This window comes from Serinus canaria, chromosome 5, assembly GCF_022539315.1.
Source record: "Serinus canaria isolate serCan28SL12 chromosome 5, serCan2020, whole genome shotgun sequence".
Lineage (NCBI taxonomy): Eukaryota > Metazoa > Chordata > Aves > Passeriformes > Fringillidae > Serinus > Serinus canaria.
In genome coordinates, this window is record NC_066319.1 from 39156627 (window position 1) to 39173654 (window position 17028).

The 17028-nt window shown below is 54.1% G+C and overlaps 1 protein-coding gene across 3 annotated transcripts in view; it reads right to left on the reverse strand.

Moving 5' to 3' along the window:
• LTBP2 (latent transforming growth factor beta binding protein 2) overlaps positions 1-17028 on the reverse strand; it is a 71165-nt gene that overhangs the window by 4340 nt on the left and 49797 nt on the right. The window contains exons 9-32 of one of the 3 annotated variants that reach the window (XM_050975351.1): positions 16601-16723; positions 15973-16137; positions 14946-15176; positions 14393-14415; positions 12709-12748; positions 12215-12301; positions 11054-11179; positions 10735-10863; positions 10218-10337; positions 9165-9284; positions 8834-8956; positions 8514-8639; positions 6036-6158; positions 5610-5735; positions 5390-5512; positions 5030-5161; positions 3948-4073; positions 3057-3200; positions 2592-2783; positions 2389-2469; positions 1654-1782; positions 1281-1421; positions 868-1035; positions 125-388 (exon numbers count right to left, since the gene is read on the reverse strand). In XM_050975351.1, coding sequence (XP_050831308.1) covers positions 125-388; positions 868-1035; positions 1281-1421; positions 1654-1782; positions 2389-2469; positions 2592-2783; positions 3057-3200; positions 3948-4073; positions 5030-5161; positions 5390-5512; positions 5610-5735; positions 6036-6158; positions 8514-8639; positions 8834-8956; positions 9165-9284; positions 10218-10337; positions 10735-10863; positions 11054-11179; positions 12215-12301; positions 12709-12748; positions 14393-14415; positions 14946-15176; positions 15973-16137; positions 16601-16723 — 3162 coding nt within the window. The remainder of the gene's footprint in view (positions 1-124; positions 389-867; positions 1036-1280; positions 1422-1653; positions 1783-2388; positions 2470-2591; positions 2784-3056; positions 3201-3947; positions 4074-5029; positions 5162-5389; positions 5513-5609; positions 5736-6035; positions 6159-8513; positions 8640-8833; positions 8957-9164; positions 9285-10217; positions 10338-10734; positions 10864-11053; positions 11180-12214; positions 12302-12708; positions 12749-14392; positions 14416-14945; positions 15177-15972; positions 16138-16600; positions 16724-17028) is intronic. The other 2 variants (XM_018907407.3, XM_030240323.2) reach the window with 2 other exon arrangements.

The following is a 17028-nucleotide window of genomic DNA, read 5'->3' on the forward strand; positions in this document are numbered from 1 at the left end:
CTCAGAACATCCAGGAACAGAGCTTGCTCCAAGCCTGGAGCAGCCCGGCCAGGGTGGGAACTATGAGGCAGTCTCCATGGACACAGTCTGGGTGGGAAGGCACTGCTCTGTCTCCAATACTCACCAGCTTGGCTGGGCAGGTAGCGGGGTGGAGACCGTGCTGGGCCATGGTGGAGAGGGCTGCCATGAATCTCACTGCTGGGTACCCTCCGAGGGAAACTGGCCTCGGGGTTTCCGTACTCAGACTCCAGGTAGTTGTAGTAGGGGCTGGGAAGGCCATAGTGGGGCTCTTCCAAGCCCGGTCCGTACTCATACCTAGGTCTTTCTCGGAGCTCAGCCCCTCTCTCACTGTCTTCACTGGCCCCATTACACAGGAAAGCAAAATCCGCTGCAGGTGGTGAGGAAAAGAAAGGGTCAGTGCAACCTGACTCAAGGTCCACTATAAGGCCAGAGGGTGTGCATCCACGCTGGGTCAGCTGAGCCAGACGTGCATTCAGCGCCCTGCAAAGCTGCTGAATGTGGATTGTCAAGAAGACTAGTTCCTGTCTGGGGTCAGCAGGTTCTTGAGCAGCAAGAACCCCAAATCCCAGGGTGCTCCCATCCCCAGCTACCACTACCTCCTAACGTGTGCAGAAGCAGTAGGATGCACAGGGCAACTCTCCCCTCAAGTACCTTGGACTTGCTGCAAACCAATTTCAGGTACATTCTACCCACTGGTGCAGCTCAGCCCTAGAGAAGTGTGTGTGGGGTTACCTACTCCTTGGGCTGGCTCCAGCAGTGCAGCGATCTTACACATGACATGACAAGTGGCAGCCCAGCCCATTCCCACCTCTGCTGGGAGATGCTTGCCCACACCACACAACTTACCAGAGGACTTGTGGGGACAAAGTGCACAGTTCTGGCCCCAGGCTTCGCCGAGCCGGCAGCAGCACTCAGTGTACGTGGTCTGCTGTCCATGCAGCAGGTCTTGGCAGATGTAGTCAGCAACAGTCTGCCAGCAGACATCCAGGTGGATTTCATACTCCTCCACGGCATCTGTGAGCGACACAAGCAAAGGATGCCATAGAAATCATCCAGAAGAGTGCCTGTCCATCTTGTTCCAAGAGAGATGACCATGTGCCCCAGCTCCTACCCCCTCCCTGCCCTGGGTGCACCCTGTGCTGGTGCTGACACACCTCAGCCAGATACCAAGTCCCCACCCACTGCTCCCTCTTAGAGAACCCAGCCATGGGGCAGGATGTGTGGGGCAAAGGTGTGCTGCAGTGGGGGATCAGGCTCACCTGCCCTGCTGGAGAAATTCACACACCGGTTGCCAGTGGCATCCAGCACAAGAGGGAGGCTGCAGAAGCAGTGGTAGGAGCCTTCTGTGTTCAGACACTCACCATTGATGCAGTACACTTCATTCTGACACTCATCCTGATCTGCCCATACACAAGGACAAGGCAATGTTTCAGGCTAGCAGACATGAGCAATGTGACCCTTTCCCTGCCCAAACGGGGACCCCATGGCCCTCAGGCCTTCCTCTCTTGTTCCCCAGGAGGGTCCCAGGAAGCCTGTTACCTAGACTGGCCCAGCAGGGACAAGTCTGGGTGTAGCAGCACAGCTGTCCCCCTGTGTGCAGTGGGGTATCCACTGCTCTTGAGGCCATCTTACCAACACACTCGAGCCTGCTGGAGTCATAGAAGTATCCTGTACGGCAGAAGCACTTGTAGCCTGGCACTGTGTTCAAACACTGTCCATTGCGGCAGAACTCAGAGCCAAATATCTCACACTCGTCCATGTCTGAAAGAGGGATGGAGGGAGGGCAAGTGTCTCAGGAAGCAGAGCCATGGAAGCAAGGAGGTGTGCTGGGTGCTATATCTGCAGAAGGCTGTCACAGCACCTTGCTTGAATCACTGACAGGTCCCTGAGTGAGCCCCCCCACCTCTCCCACGGACCCCATGCTTGGGAGCAGAAGCACTCCCAGACAGAGCAGGAGGAGGGATGATGCGAGCAGGACACTCACAAACAGGAAATTCATGTGTATCTTAGGCACACAACCCCCATGGAGGTAAAGTGTCAAAGAAGGAGCAAGCTGGCCACTGGGAGATCTGATCAGTAACTGGAAGAGCTGTGTCTTAATGGTCCCCATCCCTGGCTCAAAATGGGAGACTTGTACCAAGAAAGAATCACTGCCAGCAACGAGGCAGGACAGGAGGCAGGGGCACTTCCAGCTCAACAATACTGGCAGTCTGGGATTTCTCTGGAATGGGGAAAACAGCAGCAGGATGTTAGCATCCCCCACGATAGGCCTAGGGAGATAGTTTTGTCAATGCATTTTCATGCAGGGTTTTACATACTGCTCTCCCTCTTCCCCCTGGAAGAAATGAAAGAAAATGGTGCTAGTACCTGTGAAAGAGACTTTTCCTGAGAGCAGATCTTCCTGGGGAATATAGCCCTTCCCAAGAGGGCAGATCTCTTGGTATTCCACTGAACAAGATACAGATGCCAAGAGGAGATGGAAAGAAAAGAAGCAGCTTATTAGTGCAATCAAGGTGGAGCTGGCAGGCAGAACACTGGCCCTGCCTGGTGTGGTGGGGTCACAGTCCTACCTGTGCCTGGGATGGGGCAGGGGTAAGTCTCACAGTTGTCACCCCAGGCTGCCCCCACCGTACAGCAGCACTCCTCCTTGGTGATGTTCTTGGCCAGGACACTGTCACACAGGCGGACGTCACTGATGTGGTAGTAACACTGCTTGCGCTCTGCACCATCAGAGACGTGGGCTGCATGTGTGTCGGAGCCCTCTGGAAGACAGCAGAGCAGGGATGGGATGGGGCCCTTGGCACCCCAACACAGCATCCCAGACCTAGGAGGTCCAGAGCACACCCATCACCAGCAGTGTGGCCTTCCCAGGTCCTCACTTTCAGGTTTCTGAGCTCTCCCCAGACTAAAACTTGCCCATTATCTGTGGAGGCTTGTACAGCCCTGTCAGCCCCTCATCTTTATCTCACCCCAGCCAGGGCTACCACACTCCTGCTCTAGCTGCCCCCCGTGCTCTGTCGCAGTTGCCTACTCACCCATGGCAGCTCGGGGCTTGCACTGCCCTGTCTCTGTGTCGTACTCTTCGTGGTCACTGGGGCAGAGGCACAGGAAGGATCCCTCCACATTCTCGCAAAGGGCAGTTCCGCACACGGCGACCATCAGCTCACACTCATTCACATCTGCAAAGCAAAGAGCAGCAGTGGGCAGCAGGAGCTCTGCCTCTGCATGGGCAGCCTGTGCATGGTCTGCAGCATGAAGCTACCCAGCTGTAGGGAGATGAAGGATGCTAGGGACGAGCTGAGAACTACATTCACACTGTGGCTCAACACAAGTCTGGCAGGAGCCTCATGCCCTGCTCTTAGTGGATCCAGAACCTGAACTCCAGCTTGCTGAAATCCAGTGGGTTGCTAGATCACAGAATCATCTAGGTTTGGAGAACTTCAGTCCAACTTCCTACTCAATTACAAGATCCCTCCAGGCTGCTCAGAGCTTTTTCTTGTTGGGTGTTTAAAATCTCCAAGGATGGCAACTGAACAAACATCACAGGCAACTGTTCCCCTGCCTGCCTGTCCTCACAATGAAAACTTTCTTCCTTATAATACACCCTGCCTGTTCTCTACAGGCACCCATTAAAGTACCTTCCTAGCACCTTCAGTGCCTCCATCCCCCAAGGACTTCCTTTCCACCTGGACAGAAAAGGGCTCCATGTTCACTGTTAAACACTCACTTTTTCAGAGCCTGGTCCTTTGCAATCCCAAAGATCTGCTGTGATAAGGGAAGGGGTTTTGACTCCATGAGCTGCCCTGTCCATGTGTGTGACTCTCAATGCGTGAGTGCAGTCCCTGTCTGTGGTCTGGGAGCCATCCACAGCAGGGACGCCAGCCTGGCATCTGCCAGTGGCTCTCCTTTACTGACTGCAGACTCACCAATGCAGTAGTGCCCGGAAGGTGAGCTCTCATAGCCACGGTCGCAGAGGCAGCGGAAGGAGCCATCTGAGTTCTCGCAGAAGCCGTGGCTCCCACACAGCGTCTCATTGGCACATTCATCGATGTCTGCAGCAAAGCCAGAAACAAGAATTCTCCCAGTCCCCACTTCTCCCAGTGGACACCCCCTACTCAGGCCCTTCGGCTCTGACCCCAGGATCTGGGACTGTGACAGGCATTTCCTTGATGGGGGAGACTGGGTCTGGCTGTTCCAGTTACCTATGAGTGTGCATGTTAAGAGAAGCTACTTGCAACACTGAGAGCCACAAAGAAGTCATGTGAATGGAGCAATAGGGGCAGGGTGGGAATGGAAAATTGATGGGAAGTATGGGAGGTGACTGGCAGGAGTGGCTGAGGGTAGCAGATTCCTGCAGAGCTGTAAAGGGACACAGAGCCTGCAAGCTCCAGCTACTGCATGGAAGCTTTCTTGGAGCAGTCAGAACAGCTGTATGTTCACAGCCCAAGGTTCCCAAGGCCAGGAGCAGCTCCACCTGCTAAGGCTGAGTCTTAGTGCAGCCCAGAGCTCAGTGGCTGACAGCAGCTCCTCCCTGCTGCAACCTTTCCTGAGCTGGGGGGGAGTCTCAAAAACTGCAAAAACCCCTTTGCTCTTTCCTTTTTGCTGGAGCCTGGGCTTCAAACCCAGACTTGCTAGCCTAGCATGCTCTGGTACCAGCAGCCTTTCCACTCACCCAGGCCTGCCAGGCAGGTGACTGGCAGTAGCCCCAGCAAGCACAGCTTACAGGGAGCTGTGGTCCAGCCCCAAGCCTGGAATGGCTGTAACCTGCCCAGGACTCTCCCCAAGCGGAAAGCAGCACAATGCGGTGTCTGTTCCAGATGCCAGGAAGAGAGAAGTCTAGACGCAAGCAGGCAGCATAGCCAAGAAAACAAATTCTCAGCATTATCTGCCTCTCCACCAGCCACACATTTCCTCCTCCTCCTTCTCCCCTGCGCCTCTGGCAGAGATGTCCCACAAGCACCATGTTCCTGCCAGGGTGAGGGACAGGGAGAGCCAGGGCTGTACTTACCAATGCAGTCACCCAGGGGGGTCCAGTGGAAGCCAGGCTGGCAGCCCATGATACAACGGTAGGAGCCCAGGCTGTTCTGGCACCGCCATGTGCCGCAGATGGCATCCCCATATTCTTTACACTCATCCACGTCTGCAGGAAGGAGAGCAAGGGGATGAAGATGGTCAGATGGGGACCCTGTTTGTTCAGTGCAGCACCTGGGTCCGCTTCAGTTGGCCAGAGGCCTTGAACCAGTGCTAGTCCTCCTTACAAGTCACCAGCAACTTTGAGTGCTGGGAGAGAACTGCCCTCCCCCCTGCACTGGCTTCATTCATCCCCTCAAATTCTGGGAGGCTGATCTCCTCAGCAATGTTTTCTCACCCACGCAATCATCAGTCTCCTGGGAATGTTTGAATCCATTTTCACACAGACATCTGTAGGAGCCTTCCGTGTTCAGACACTGGCCTTGTGAGCACAGAGACTTGTCTGCACATTCATCCACATCTGTGAAGTCAAGACCAAAACATCAGCCTGAATCTCACAGCAGGGCAGGAAGCAGAGGGCAGGACCTAAGGTATGTTCCCGCCACCCGTCAACTCACCTTGGCAGCTGATTCCACCACCTACATTTGAGAAGCCAGGAGCACAAATGCAGAAGTAGGATCCTTGACTGTTGAGACATTCGCCATTGGGACTACAGATCTCACTGTTCAGGCACTCATTCACATCTGCAGAGGGAGCAGAATCAGGACCATGCACCCAGCCTTGGGGTACATCCTTCACCAAAGCCACATGGATTCCCTGTTCCCAGTCTCTTACAGGTAGCCCTCAAAGGGCTCCTAGCCCCTTATTTTCTCACCATGGAAACAGAGATCTTCCCTGTCCATGGTGAGCCCAAATTTGACTACAGCCTTATGGATGTGCCATGCACAGTGGCATCGCTTGCCTCAGCACCAGCATCCTCCCTGCTGAGAAAGGAGGATCCAGTATGTCCGGGACCCAGAGGGCTGCGTGGATGAGGTTCATACCTTCACACACGGTGCCATTGACGAGCTCAAAGCCAGTCTGGCAGTGGCACTCATAGGAGCCCGGTGTGTTTCTGCACTCTCCCCCCAGGCACTGGACAGCAGGGTCCTCACACTCATCCAGATCTGCCAAGAAGAAGGGCACAGCACAGAGTGAGGCCCCAGCTCTTGCCACCACTGGAGAATATCTCCATCCACAGAAGCATCACCCAGCTGTTGGCCTGCAAAGTGGGTTTGAGCTGTCCTCCCAGACTATCCAACCACAGTGAGAAGAGGGTAGAGACTCCCTGTTACTGGGGTGTGCAGGTTCAGCCCAGACTCTTCACTCCCTTCCATCATAGGGACCAGCAAAACACTGTCCTAGCACCAAGTCAGTGGTGCCCAGTGACAGGACCAAAGGCAAGGGGCACAAACTGAAATACAGGAGGTCCTGCCTGAACACTCTTTCTGTGACAGTGGCAGAGCACTGGCCTAGGTTGCCCAAAGACATTGTGGAGTCTCCCTTCTTGGAGATACTGAAAAACTATCTGGATGTAGTCCTGGGCAGACTGGCTCTGCTTGAGCAGTGTGTTGATGAGATGAACTTCAGAGGTCCCCTCCAGCCTTAGACATTCAGTGTTTCTGTGAGCACAGGGATACTGCTAACCCCAGTGTTTGTCTCCAGCAGAACTCTGCTCTGCATACAACAACCACCAAGAGGCCAATGCAGAGTCACAGTTGTTGACAAATCCTCCCTTCAGCCAACTGCACAAGAGCAAACATCAGTAGAGCAACACAGCACTAGCCCCACCTTCTGAGGCTCTGCTTTCTTACTTGCCAGACTTGTCTACAATGTCCTTCTTGTGGAAGACCTGTCCAGGGCCCTACAACAACCAACTCTTACCCAACTGCAGAGCTCTCCACAAACCGTCTCTCACCCAACTCTCCCAGGCCTTGGCCAGAATCTGCTGTCACTCTGAGGATTTTGCTCACAGCAGAGGAGAGATGGATACCGTCCCTCACACAGAGGGCTGCAAGATGCCAGCAGACTGCCTGCAGCCCTTGAGGTAGGGGCAAGTATGGGAGAACACTGCACTGACAGGAGGTAAAGCCCTGAGACTGGCAGCTCCTGAAGGTAGGGAGGAACACTTTCCCCTTTGCAGAGCACTGAGCGTGCCACAGGCACAAAGAGCATCGATCCCTACTACCCTAGGGCAGGATTCCCAGCTTTTCAGTCTCAGAGGGTTGCAAGAAGCAGTATTACTGAATCCTTCTGGAGAGGAACCAAAATCTAGTTTATTTACAAAAAAACTATCACAAAACCCTTATCACGTTTCAAATATGAAACCTAAATCCAGACAAGGCCACCAGCCAAGGCAGGGAGGAACATACCATCCTGCCATCAGGTCAGTGTGACCCAAACAATATCAAACCCTGATAAGATGCCCTCATGAAATGGCTGGGGCAAGGTGGCTGAAATGGGGCAGCTCATGTGGAGTCTTGGGAAAAGGGGAGGGCAGATGTAAGGCATCAAACCACAGCTCTTCCATCACACCCAAAAATCAAATGCAAAGTAAGTTCATTTCACACTGGCTTTCTCAGACATCAAAACAGAGGAGAATTAAGGGAGGAAAACTTCCCTCTCCTCCCCTCCTGGAGGCCCCCATACAGGGGGATCCTTCTGAGAGTCACATCAAAGGCAAGATCTTACATTTGCCAGCTACGTGCAGGCTGCAGGGCTCTGCAGTGCTCCAAAGATAAATTCTCAGCACGTGGCCATTCTTTAAACAAATACCTTTGCCAGCTCTGCCCTTTCCCTTCCCTTGCTCCAAACAGGGAATTTGAATCAAGCCATCTCAAGCCCAGGATATCCCCCCCACAGTCAGCCATCAGAGATGTTTTCCTGCTTGTGCTGGGGCAGTTGAGCTGTAAAGCTGGGACTGAGCACTCTCATGTCTCAGCACTGCAACCAACACAAATCAGTGCTGCTGTTAAGTCTCTGCCAGCATACCTGGCATAGCAGAGACCTTGTTCTAAGCTTTCCCTTTTAAACATGTCCAAGGTATATTAGGAGCTGGAGAAAAATAATGAAACCTGGGTCCTCACAGCCTCTCCATGGGCTGTGGACCCAAGGTTTCTCCTTCTGTTGAAGGCCTACATTTGATGTATATGCACACAGCTCTGAACTAAAAGACACACAACTCTGCCAATGTTTCCAGGCCTCCTGTACTCCTCTGGCTTTTGTCAGCATCTTCTAGATCATCACTGGACCAGGAGTCCTTCCCCCCATCTCTTTCCTGTGAGAGCAAAATCACCTTCCTGCTGCTCCAAGTGGCATCTACTTGCAGCCTTCCATGCTCTCTGCTGAACAGCAATCTAAAGAGCTGGAAAAGGATTCTGAGGATAAAGAAGCCCTCCTGCCCCACCAATAAACCAGCTATGGCAATGTCTCTTCCCTCATTTCCTCCAGCATCCCCTCCTCTGTTCCTGGGGAAGGGATACCTTCACACATGCTGCCATCTCTGGAGACAGCATAGCCGGTGTCACAAGACATGCAGGAATAGGAGCCCTCAGTATTGAGGCAGAGTCCAGAGGGACAGGGAGCCCGGGCTGTGCATTCATCGATGTCTGCATAAACACATGAGGGAGAGAAGGATAAGAGAAAAAAATGCAGAGCAACCATGACCAGGGGCACATGTGCTGGGGGAACCAGCCAGCATGATGGCCAGGACTCAGGCAGAGCCAAGTGCTTAGGGAGAGCCTAGGGAACCCTCTGGACTATGTGACCCTTCAGAGTGTCTGGACACATGGCTCCTCAGTACCTTGGCAGCTCTTCCCATCAGGTGCCAGCTCGTAGCCCCGGTAGCAGGAGCAGCGGAAGGAGCCATCCAGGTTGACACACTGTCCATGAGCACAAGTCCCCTCCACGAGACACTCATCCACATCTGTGTGATACAGCAGAAGGCAACATGGCATGGGAGGGTGCTCAGGGCAGTCCCTCCACACAAGCTACAAGTGCTATATGCTCTGGCCAAACAGGCTGGCTGGCTGCAGGAGAAGGATGCTGCCGGTGCCCCTGCTCCTTTTGAGGCTTACAGGGAGCGCTGCCATGGGGGGCAAGGGTGCTGCCCAGAGGCAGCCCAAATTTCTCACCAATACATCTTCCGTTCCTGGGCCGGTAGCCAGCCCCACAGCTGACACACTGGTAGGATCCTAGTGTATTGACACACCTCCCACTGGGGCAAGAGCTGGGATCCATGCACTCGTTGACATCTGCCAAGAAACACAGTTCTTTCAGGCTCTCAAAGGTAAACAGTGCAGCAGTCTCCAATGTGTCCTCTCCAGCTGGATCCTCAGAGTTTCCCTCCAGGGCACAGTGATACCCGATAGGAGTTGAGATGAGTTTGCTGAGGCTTAAACAAAATCTCTTATGGCCCCACCTATCCCTCAGGATCCTACACTCACATCTGAGGGCTGACATAAGTCAGCAGCTAAACTCATGCTGCGGGGTGTTGCCAAGGCCAGGAATGTGCATGGGCAGAGAACAGGATCAGAGAACATCTGTGCAGGGCCGTGTCATCAGGGCGTTTCATAACTATGATTAGGATGCAACCTCCAGTTCAGTTGTCCTTAAGGAAATTGCTTTCTGGAGGCTGTGTGGGGGGAAGCAGCATTCTGTGCATGCCCTGTTTCCTGTACTGCCTCCTAAAATAGCCTCCACTCTGTGATGGAGATGAGCTACTGAGAAAGGGGAGTCTTTGATCAAGCACAACATACGTTGACAAGGGTGACAGCTTTGAAGGGCCCAGGTCTTGCCATGTGAATGGGATGCAGTGGGGATGGGTGGCCTGAGTCTCTGCAGCCTGCTCTCCCTGCAGCCCACCTGCCAGCATGACAATTTTGTGACAAAGCTAAGGTGGCATGAAAATATATAGGCATGTCCTTCCATAATGGGAAGCTGGAATGGGCTGGTCATTGGAGAGATGGGAGAGAATCTTGGGAGAACTCCATTCCCTCTGCCCAGGAAACCCTGTTCCTCCTGCAGGCAAATGAGAGGACAGGCAGTCCACGGGGAAGGCCCAGGACAGACAAATGTGGGGGTGTCCTACCCACAGGAGAAGGCACAGAGTTATGAGAAAACGAAGTGTTCAGCCATGTATAGGGTAGGTTGAAGGAGCAGGGGTTGCTGGGAGCAGCAAGCTTTACCTTCACACTGTCCTCTGGGGCCCATGGCAAAGCCCTCCTTGCACTGGCAGTGGTAGGAGCCAGGTGTGTTGATGCAGTGCTGTCCTCGGCAGATAGAAGGCTGCTCACATTCATCTTGGTCTGGCAACACACAGGGAGACAGTCCTGAGTCTTCCCCCACCAGTGTCAGCAAGGCTGGGTGCAGGAGAGGACCTGCTCCCCCTGCAGCTGGCTCTACCCAAGGGATCTGTGCTGGGGCTCTTCTCTGTCCCCCACCTGCCCTAGCATCCTCCTAGCCATGAAGCAGTGATCAGGGCTGGCATCACAGACTCCTGCCTGGATCATCATGGGCAAGGTCCTATCCCCGAGCAAGCAGGAGAGAGTGATTGCCATGATCAAGCTGTCTATGGCAGGCCTGTGGGAAGGGAGGATGTGCAGGTGTGCATGTGTGTGTGCACATTCATGAGAGAGCATGAGGCTGAGAGAACAAAGAGGCCGTGGAGAGATGGCAGCTCTGTGTCAGGTGAACACTACTTACCCTCACAGCTTTGCTTGCCCGCCGAAACAGCCAGGGTGTACCCAGAGTAGCAGAGGCAGAAATAGGAGCCCAAACTATTGATGCAGCGACCTTTTCCAGCACAAGGGTCTTTCAGACACTCATCTTCATCTATCACCAGGCAGGGAAGGAAGACCAGCAGTCACCACCTTCTGCTTGCAGCCCCAGCCAGCCCCGCAGTGCAGCAGTGGGCAGGGCCTCGGCAGAGCTGCCAGAAGACCTTCCCCCAATGGCCAGAAGGACTGAATGGGCTGCTGAGGCCCAGAAGGCGGAGCAGTCAAAGCATCAATTGCCAACCTACCAACGCAGTGGAGGCGGCTGGGGTCCAAGGTGTAACCAGGGTGGCACAAGCAGCTATATCCCTCTGGGGTCAGAACACAAGCACCAGCTCCACAGGAAAGGGGTGAGGAGGCACAGCCACGGACCCCTGCAAAGAGAGAGCGTAGGGTTGGGAGCAGCACCAAAGGGGTGCATGGAATCTAGTGTCCGCTTTGTGTCCCCAGCACCATATGAGGAATCTGCTTTTTCCCTTCTTGGAAATGATGCTGAGCTTGCTCCTCTCCTTCAGAGAGCCTGCACCCATAGGACAGCACAGAGGACACAGCAGACCCTGCCACCTCCTGGGGCTCCTGTGGCCTGAGCTGGCATGCCCTAGTGCCGTATATTGCTCACCGGCACTGCGGCCCCATGCCTTAAACTAGACCTGGCAGCAGAGCCTGACACCTGTGATGGCGTTCCTTTTGGGGTGACAGCAGGGCCCCCGCCTCGCACCACCCTGCTAAGCCGAGCACAGGCAGCAGTGAAGGGGCAGCGAGGCACCACACACCCCTCGGCATAAAGCCAGCCAGGGGGAGTGAGGGGGCAGCCCAACCCCAGACAAAAGGCTATTGAGGAAGACGCATTCCTCAGCAAGGTGCCTCCGCCAGGCCCTCTCCCCAAGGTGCTCCAGCCCCCGGCGCAGGGCAGGGACCACACTCCCAGACACTTAAGCAAGCCTGGAACAACAGCAGCCTTGTTTCCGGCGCAGTAAACAAGCCGCCTCGGGAGGCACATGGCTCCCCCTGCGCTCCCCCTGCCCGATGAGTCAGCTCTCACTCGGCGGGGGCACGGGGCCAGAGCCACCGCAGCGGGATTGCCCTCGCTCGGCAGCCACTGCTGCGCCGGGCAAGGCAGATGCAGGCGGGGAAGGACTCAGAGATACAAGCGCTTTGCTCCCCGTACAGCTTCGCTCTTGTGACTCCCCACGGCCAACCAGGTTTCCCTGGGTGGCAGCAGCTGGGTCGAGGCTGGGACAAGAGTGGCAGGTCAGGGACTTCTCTTTGGGAAGTCAGGGGAGGCATGTGAGCAGACGAACAGGCAGGTTAATGGAGAGAGCCCCTGGGCAGAACTTAGGACATAATTTCGCTGTAGTACCAGGCAAAGAGAGGCGGGAAATCCCCATGACCAGCTGACACACACCCACCTGCTGGCGCCTGTGTCGGAGCAGCAGCATCCCAGGTGGCAGTGGGGCCAGGCTGGCGAGGACTGTGCCAGAACTCCTCTTCCTCTGCTGTGGAAGAAGAACAGAGGTAAGTCAAGCTACCTGATCCCAGGCAGAGATGCTGACCCAAGATTTACCTGTGCTGGCTGTCCTGGCAACCACAGCACCAAAAGAGAACACAGGAAGAGGCTGCAGGGTGGTTGCAACTCTATAATCTTATTCTTTAACACAGCCTCCTTCACCTCACTGGATATTCATCACCTCCCCACATTCCAATAGCCTCACATTAGCCACCCGGTGTGATGGGGTCCTCCCTGCTGCCTACAGCCAGCCCAGCCAGGAGCCTGTCCTGCCCAGCACTGGGAGCTGCCATGTAGAGAAAGGTGCATAGCATGAGCTCCCAGTCTCCCCACTTTCCTCACTGCCCCATTCTCTTCCCCACACATTCCTTGCCCTCCCACCAGCCTGGCACTCACCTCTGCGCATGGCAGGTTCTGCAGTGGCATCAGCAGTTCCCTGAGGGACAGAAACATAGGATTCTTGTGCATGGAACTGGGATGCAGCACCCCTGTGACATTTTCCCACCCATCTCCTGCCTCCTCTTTCTCCTCAAGATCACCATCCTAGGAGGAGAAGCTGCCCCAGCTGGGTGCATTTGGCAGGGCTGCTCTGTCCTGAGCATGTCATCCTGAGCAAAGCACAGCTTCAGGCCATGCCCCGAGGGCCACCCACAGAGGGGCTGTGGCAGCACACTGTGCAGGTGAGACCAGGGCATGGCTACCAGGCAGGCACCTCCTCAAGGTGGCCAGGAAGGTCATCCAGGCATGGTAAATGTTGCCACTGTCACGAGCAGCTCTGCAGGGCTGAGGACAGCTGCTGCTTTGACCTGCCTCACAGTGTTCTCTTACCAGAAGGGTATTTTGTGCTAGAAGCTCTTTCTCAGCATCCCCTCCAGGCAAACCTATGGCTGCCAAAGGAAATGATGGAGCACAACCTGAGTCCCAAGTCCCTGCTCAGTGGAGCTTTCCACAATGGATGAAAAAAACAGGCAACTGAACAATGTAAGTCGTAGACTTCACATTTGGAAGCTTTGGTTCAAATTTCTGCCCTGTCTTGAGCTTTCTCACATGTGCTTGAGTCAAGTCACTTCATGTTTATGAAGCAGTGACAATGGGAGTGCTGTCCCTTCCCTCAGAGGACCTGCATATGTCTGAGGGATGAGCTGATATAGCAAGAGGGCACAGAAAGATATGCTCAGGAGAGATATGGCCAAACCTCTACCGACAGCACAGAACAAGAGGCACATTTCTCAAGTGACACTCAACTAAAGTCACACAGTTCTAGGAGAGCCTAGCAGAAAATCAGTCCCCAGGCTGCTTCCATCTGACAGGGTGAATTCACACAGCCTGTGTTGGAGACTCCTGCCCTGAGTGCTCCAGTGGTGTTTCTGCTGCTCCCACCTCAACACAGGGTGAGCTGGTCTTGAGCAGGACACTGGGCTCCATGAGAGAAGCATGCCTAAAGCTGACTACATCAGTTCTTATCCTGCTGCCATCAGCCCTACAGCCAGGCCAGTCTGGCAGTGAGTGCCTGCACCTCAGCTGGGTAAGTACAGCTGATATTAACTGAAGTTAGTGAAAGCAGAGCAAACTTGAATATGCAGCATAGACCATAATTTCAAACCAAAATTCTCCATGATGTCCTTTTATAGTGGGATAGATCCTTGCTGTAATTCACCCTTTTGCTCTTTAGGACTGAGTTAATCATGGACAATCCCTCCTGTCCACAGCTTCAGTCCCTGTGAGATGCAGTGTAGACACAGCTAAAGCCACAACTCTCGTACCTGCCTGGCTGAACAGTAAGAGTGTAAGCAGGAATAGAATCATGGAATGTTTTGAGTTGGAAGGGACCTTAAAGATCATCTAGTTCTACCCCCCTGCCATGGGCAGGGACACCTTCTACTAGACCAGGTTGCTCAGAGCCCCATCCACTTTGGCCTTGAAAACTAGGGCTGGGGCATCCACAACTTCTCTCGGCAATCTGTTCCAGTGTCTCATCACCCTCACAGTAAAGACCTTCTTCCTAATACCTAAACTAAATCTCCACTCTTTTAGTTAATTTGTATGACATCCCCCTTCCAGCCAGACAAACCTTACTCACCCGCACAGCAGGAGAAATTTCACCTGGAAAAGGAAACAGTGCATGATGAGTAGAGAGAAGACAGATAGGCATCCTCCTCAACCCCTGACTGCCCTAACTTCACTCCACCTCTGACACTGCCATTCAGTCCCCCACATTTGTCTGCAAGAGCTTGTTCCCAAAGCCAACACACCTGGACTCCTGGCACTGTGCAGACCCCAGGTACAACTGCTCCAGCAATTACTGGCACAAGCAGTTGGTCACACTGCCCTCCAGCTGGGCTGGACAGAAGCCCAAGGACTAGAGTCCTAGGGTTGCCACGCAGGCCTGAGGTCCTGGTGGAGGCAGCCTGGCCAGTCAGCACCAACTGCAAAGATGCAGTTGCAGGAGCCTGAAACACTCAACCTTCTTTCCAAAGACTTGAAGACCTAGTGCCTCATGCCTCAGGAACACTACAGTCATACAGATGTAGGGAGCCCTTTGCAGCCAGAGGTCCATCCACAGGACCTGAGAAGTTTTCCACCCTTGCTAGGGGCCCAGATGGAGCAGCTTTAAGCAGCAGACCCCACACTACCCTGTCTTGCTGAGGTGCCAGGGTGGAGGAATGTCTCCAGGATGCTGCCACGCAGGCTGTCTTGCAGTTGGTGTCTCCTCACTGTCCAGTCCAAAGTCCAGTTGCTGTTCTCCCCTTGCTCTTCTAAGCTGAGGGGCAGCTCTTCTGTCTCTGCTTTCCTCATCGACAGTCGGATATCAGAGCTGGAGTAGGTATAGCCATGTCCTGCTGGGCAAATTTCCTTGAAGGCCTCTGTGAAGAAAAATTAAATCAAAACTTTAGAAAGGAGAGGTTGGAGGCTGGTGGAGGGATCGTCTGGCTTACCATACACAGACATGATAGTGGGACAGTGGAATCAAGGACTGAAGATGGGCAGGCATGTATGTGAATACAGCTGCCAGCTTCTCCAATCCTACAATTTTCTGTAATTTCTAAGAGTTACATTCTTAAAGAAACACATCTTGATTGCAGCGGGTGGATGCTTCAAGCAGAAGGAGTGAGCTCCCAGAGCAGGGTGGACTTCTCATAGGCATTCCCAGACTCTCAAAATTAAATCCCTTCCCATGGTCAGTACTGCTAAAAAGAGGTCATGCCACAGGACAGTCCAAGCTGAGCAAAGGAGTAGATAAAAGAAAATCTGGAGTACCTCAGCACTGAGCACTCTGCATAGCACTCAAGATACTCTGCACAAACCACCTGAACATTTTTCCGGTCCCTGAGGATTTTTGTGCTTTTCCTTCCACCCAATCCCATGCTGAGATACTCAAACTCATCCTCACCTGTCTTTCTTCCCAGCAAAAGGTGTAGGACAGAAAAGGGCTGCTGAATAAAGCCAGGACACACATGGCCGTGTTCTCCCTCTGGTACAGGGTGGTTTCCCCACGGACTTTTCCATCTTCCCAGTATTATCCAGGTCTGCTTCCTGGGTTCTGTACCCTCTCCCAAGACAGCGTTTGCACTGCTCAGCTCTGGGTCCTGCAGCTGTCTGTGTTCAGGCAAACCCAAACCCCAGTCTAACCAGAACCAGGCTGAAGCAGGCACATCTCACCTGAGCCGGGCACGGGGCACTCCTCGCAGTTGTCACCCCAGCCCTTGCCGACGCGGCTGCAGCAGCAGATCTGCTGGGTGATGCGGTGCGAGAGGGGGAAGGTGCACACGCCTCCGGCCGCCGAGCGGTAGCACAGCCCCTGCTCCATCGACACCGCTTTGTCCGCTGAAACACAACAGCCAAGTCAGTGCCAGGGGTGCCCCGAGCTCTCCAAAGAGACAATGGGGGACACTCAGCTCTCCCCCTTGGCTCTTTCTCTGCTTGTGCCTGCCAGCCTGTTGAAGGGCTGCCCTGTTTTCTCTCCAGGACAGCCCCTGGCCACCAATCATTGGGCCTTTACCCCAACAGTGTCATCCCCAAAAAATCCAGCTCATGTGGGAGTTCTCTCATCCCAGGGGGCTGTGTCCTCTGCTGCCACACCCCATGCACATTCTCTTCAGCCTCTTCAGGGACCATGCAATGTCCATAGAGAATGATAATGCATGACTGGGACCCATTCTGCACACAAGGGCAGAACAACCCAGCTCAGGTACACTCAAAGGAGATGTGAAGCACTCTGTGCTTACACTCAGCCATGGGGTCCTGCTCTGGTCCCTCCCCAGACTGAGGGGTTCCCTGGAGCACTTACAGACGCAATGGCTACGGGATGGGTCTAGCATGCTTCCAGGCTTGCAGGTACACCGGAAGCTGCCACGGGTGTTCATACACTCAGCATCTTTGCAGAGGCCCTGCATCAAACACTCATTGATATCTGTGGAGAGAAGAGAAGAGAACCTTGTGAGATGTGAAGAAGCTGAGGGCGAACTAAACTCCCTACACAGTGCCTCCCATTCAGGTGCTGTGAGCCAAAGGAGTCTCAGCTGGGCTGGTGTCCAAGGCAGCCACTACACCAAACAGCACAGTGGGGACCTCTGTGGTGACAGTAGTTCCACATCTGCAGAGCTTGCTTGCTGCAGCTGCAGGATGGCTTGTGGCTGACTGTTCTGCTTTCTGGTCCTTGTGGAAAACAGATGTGGCCCCTACAGTGAGCCACTCTGTCAGGGTCACTATTATCAT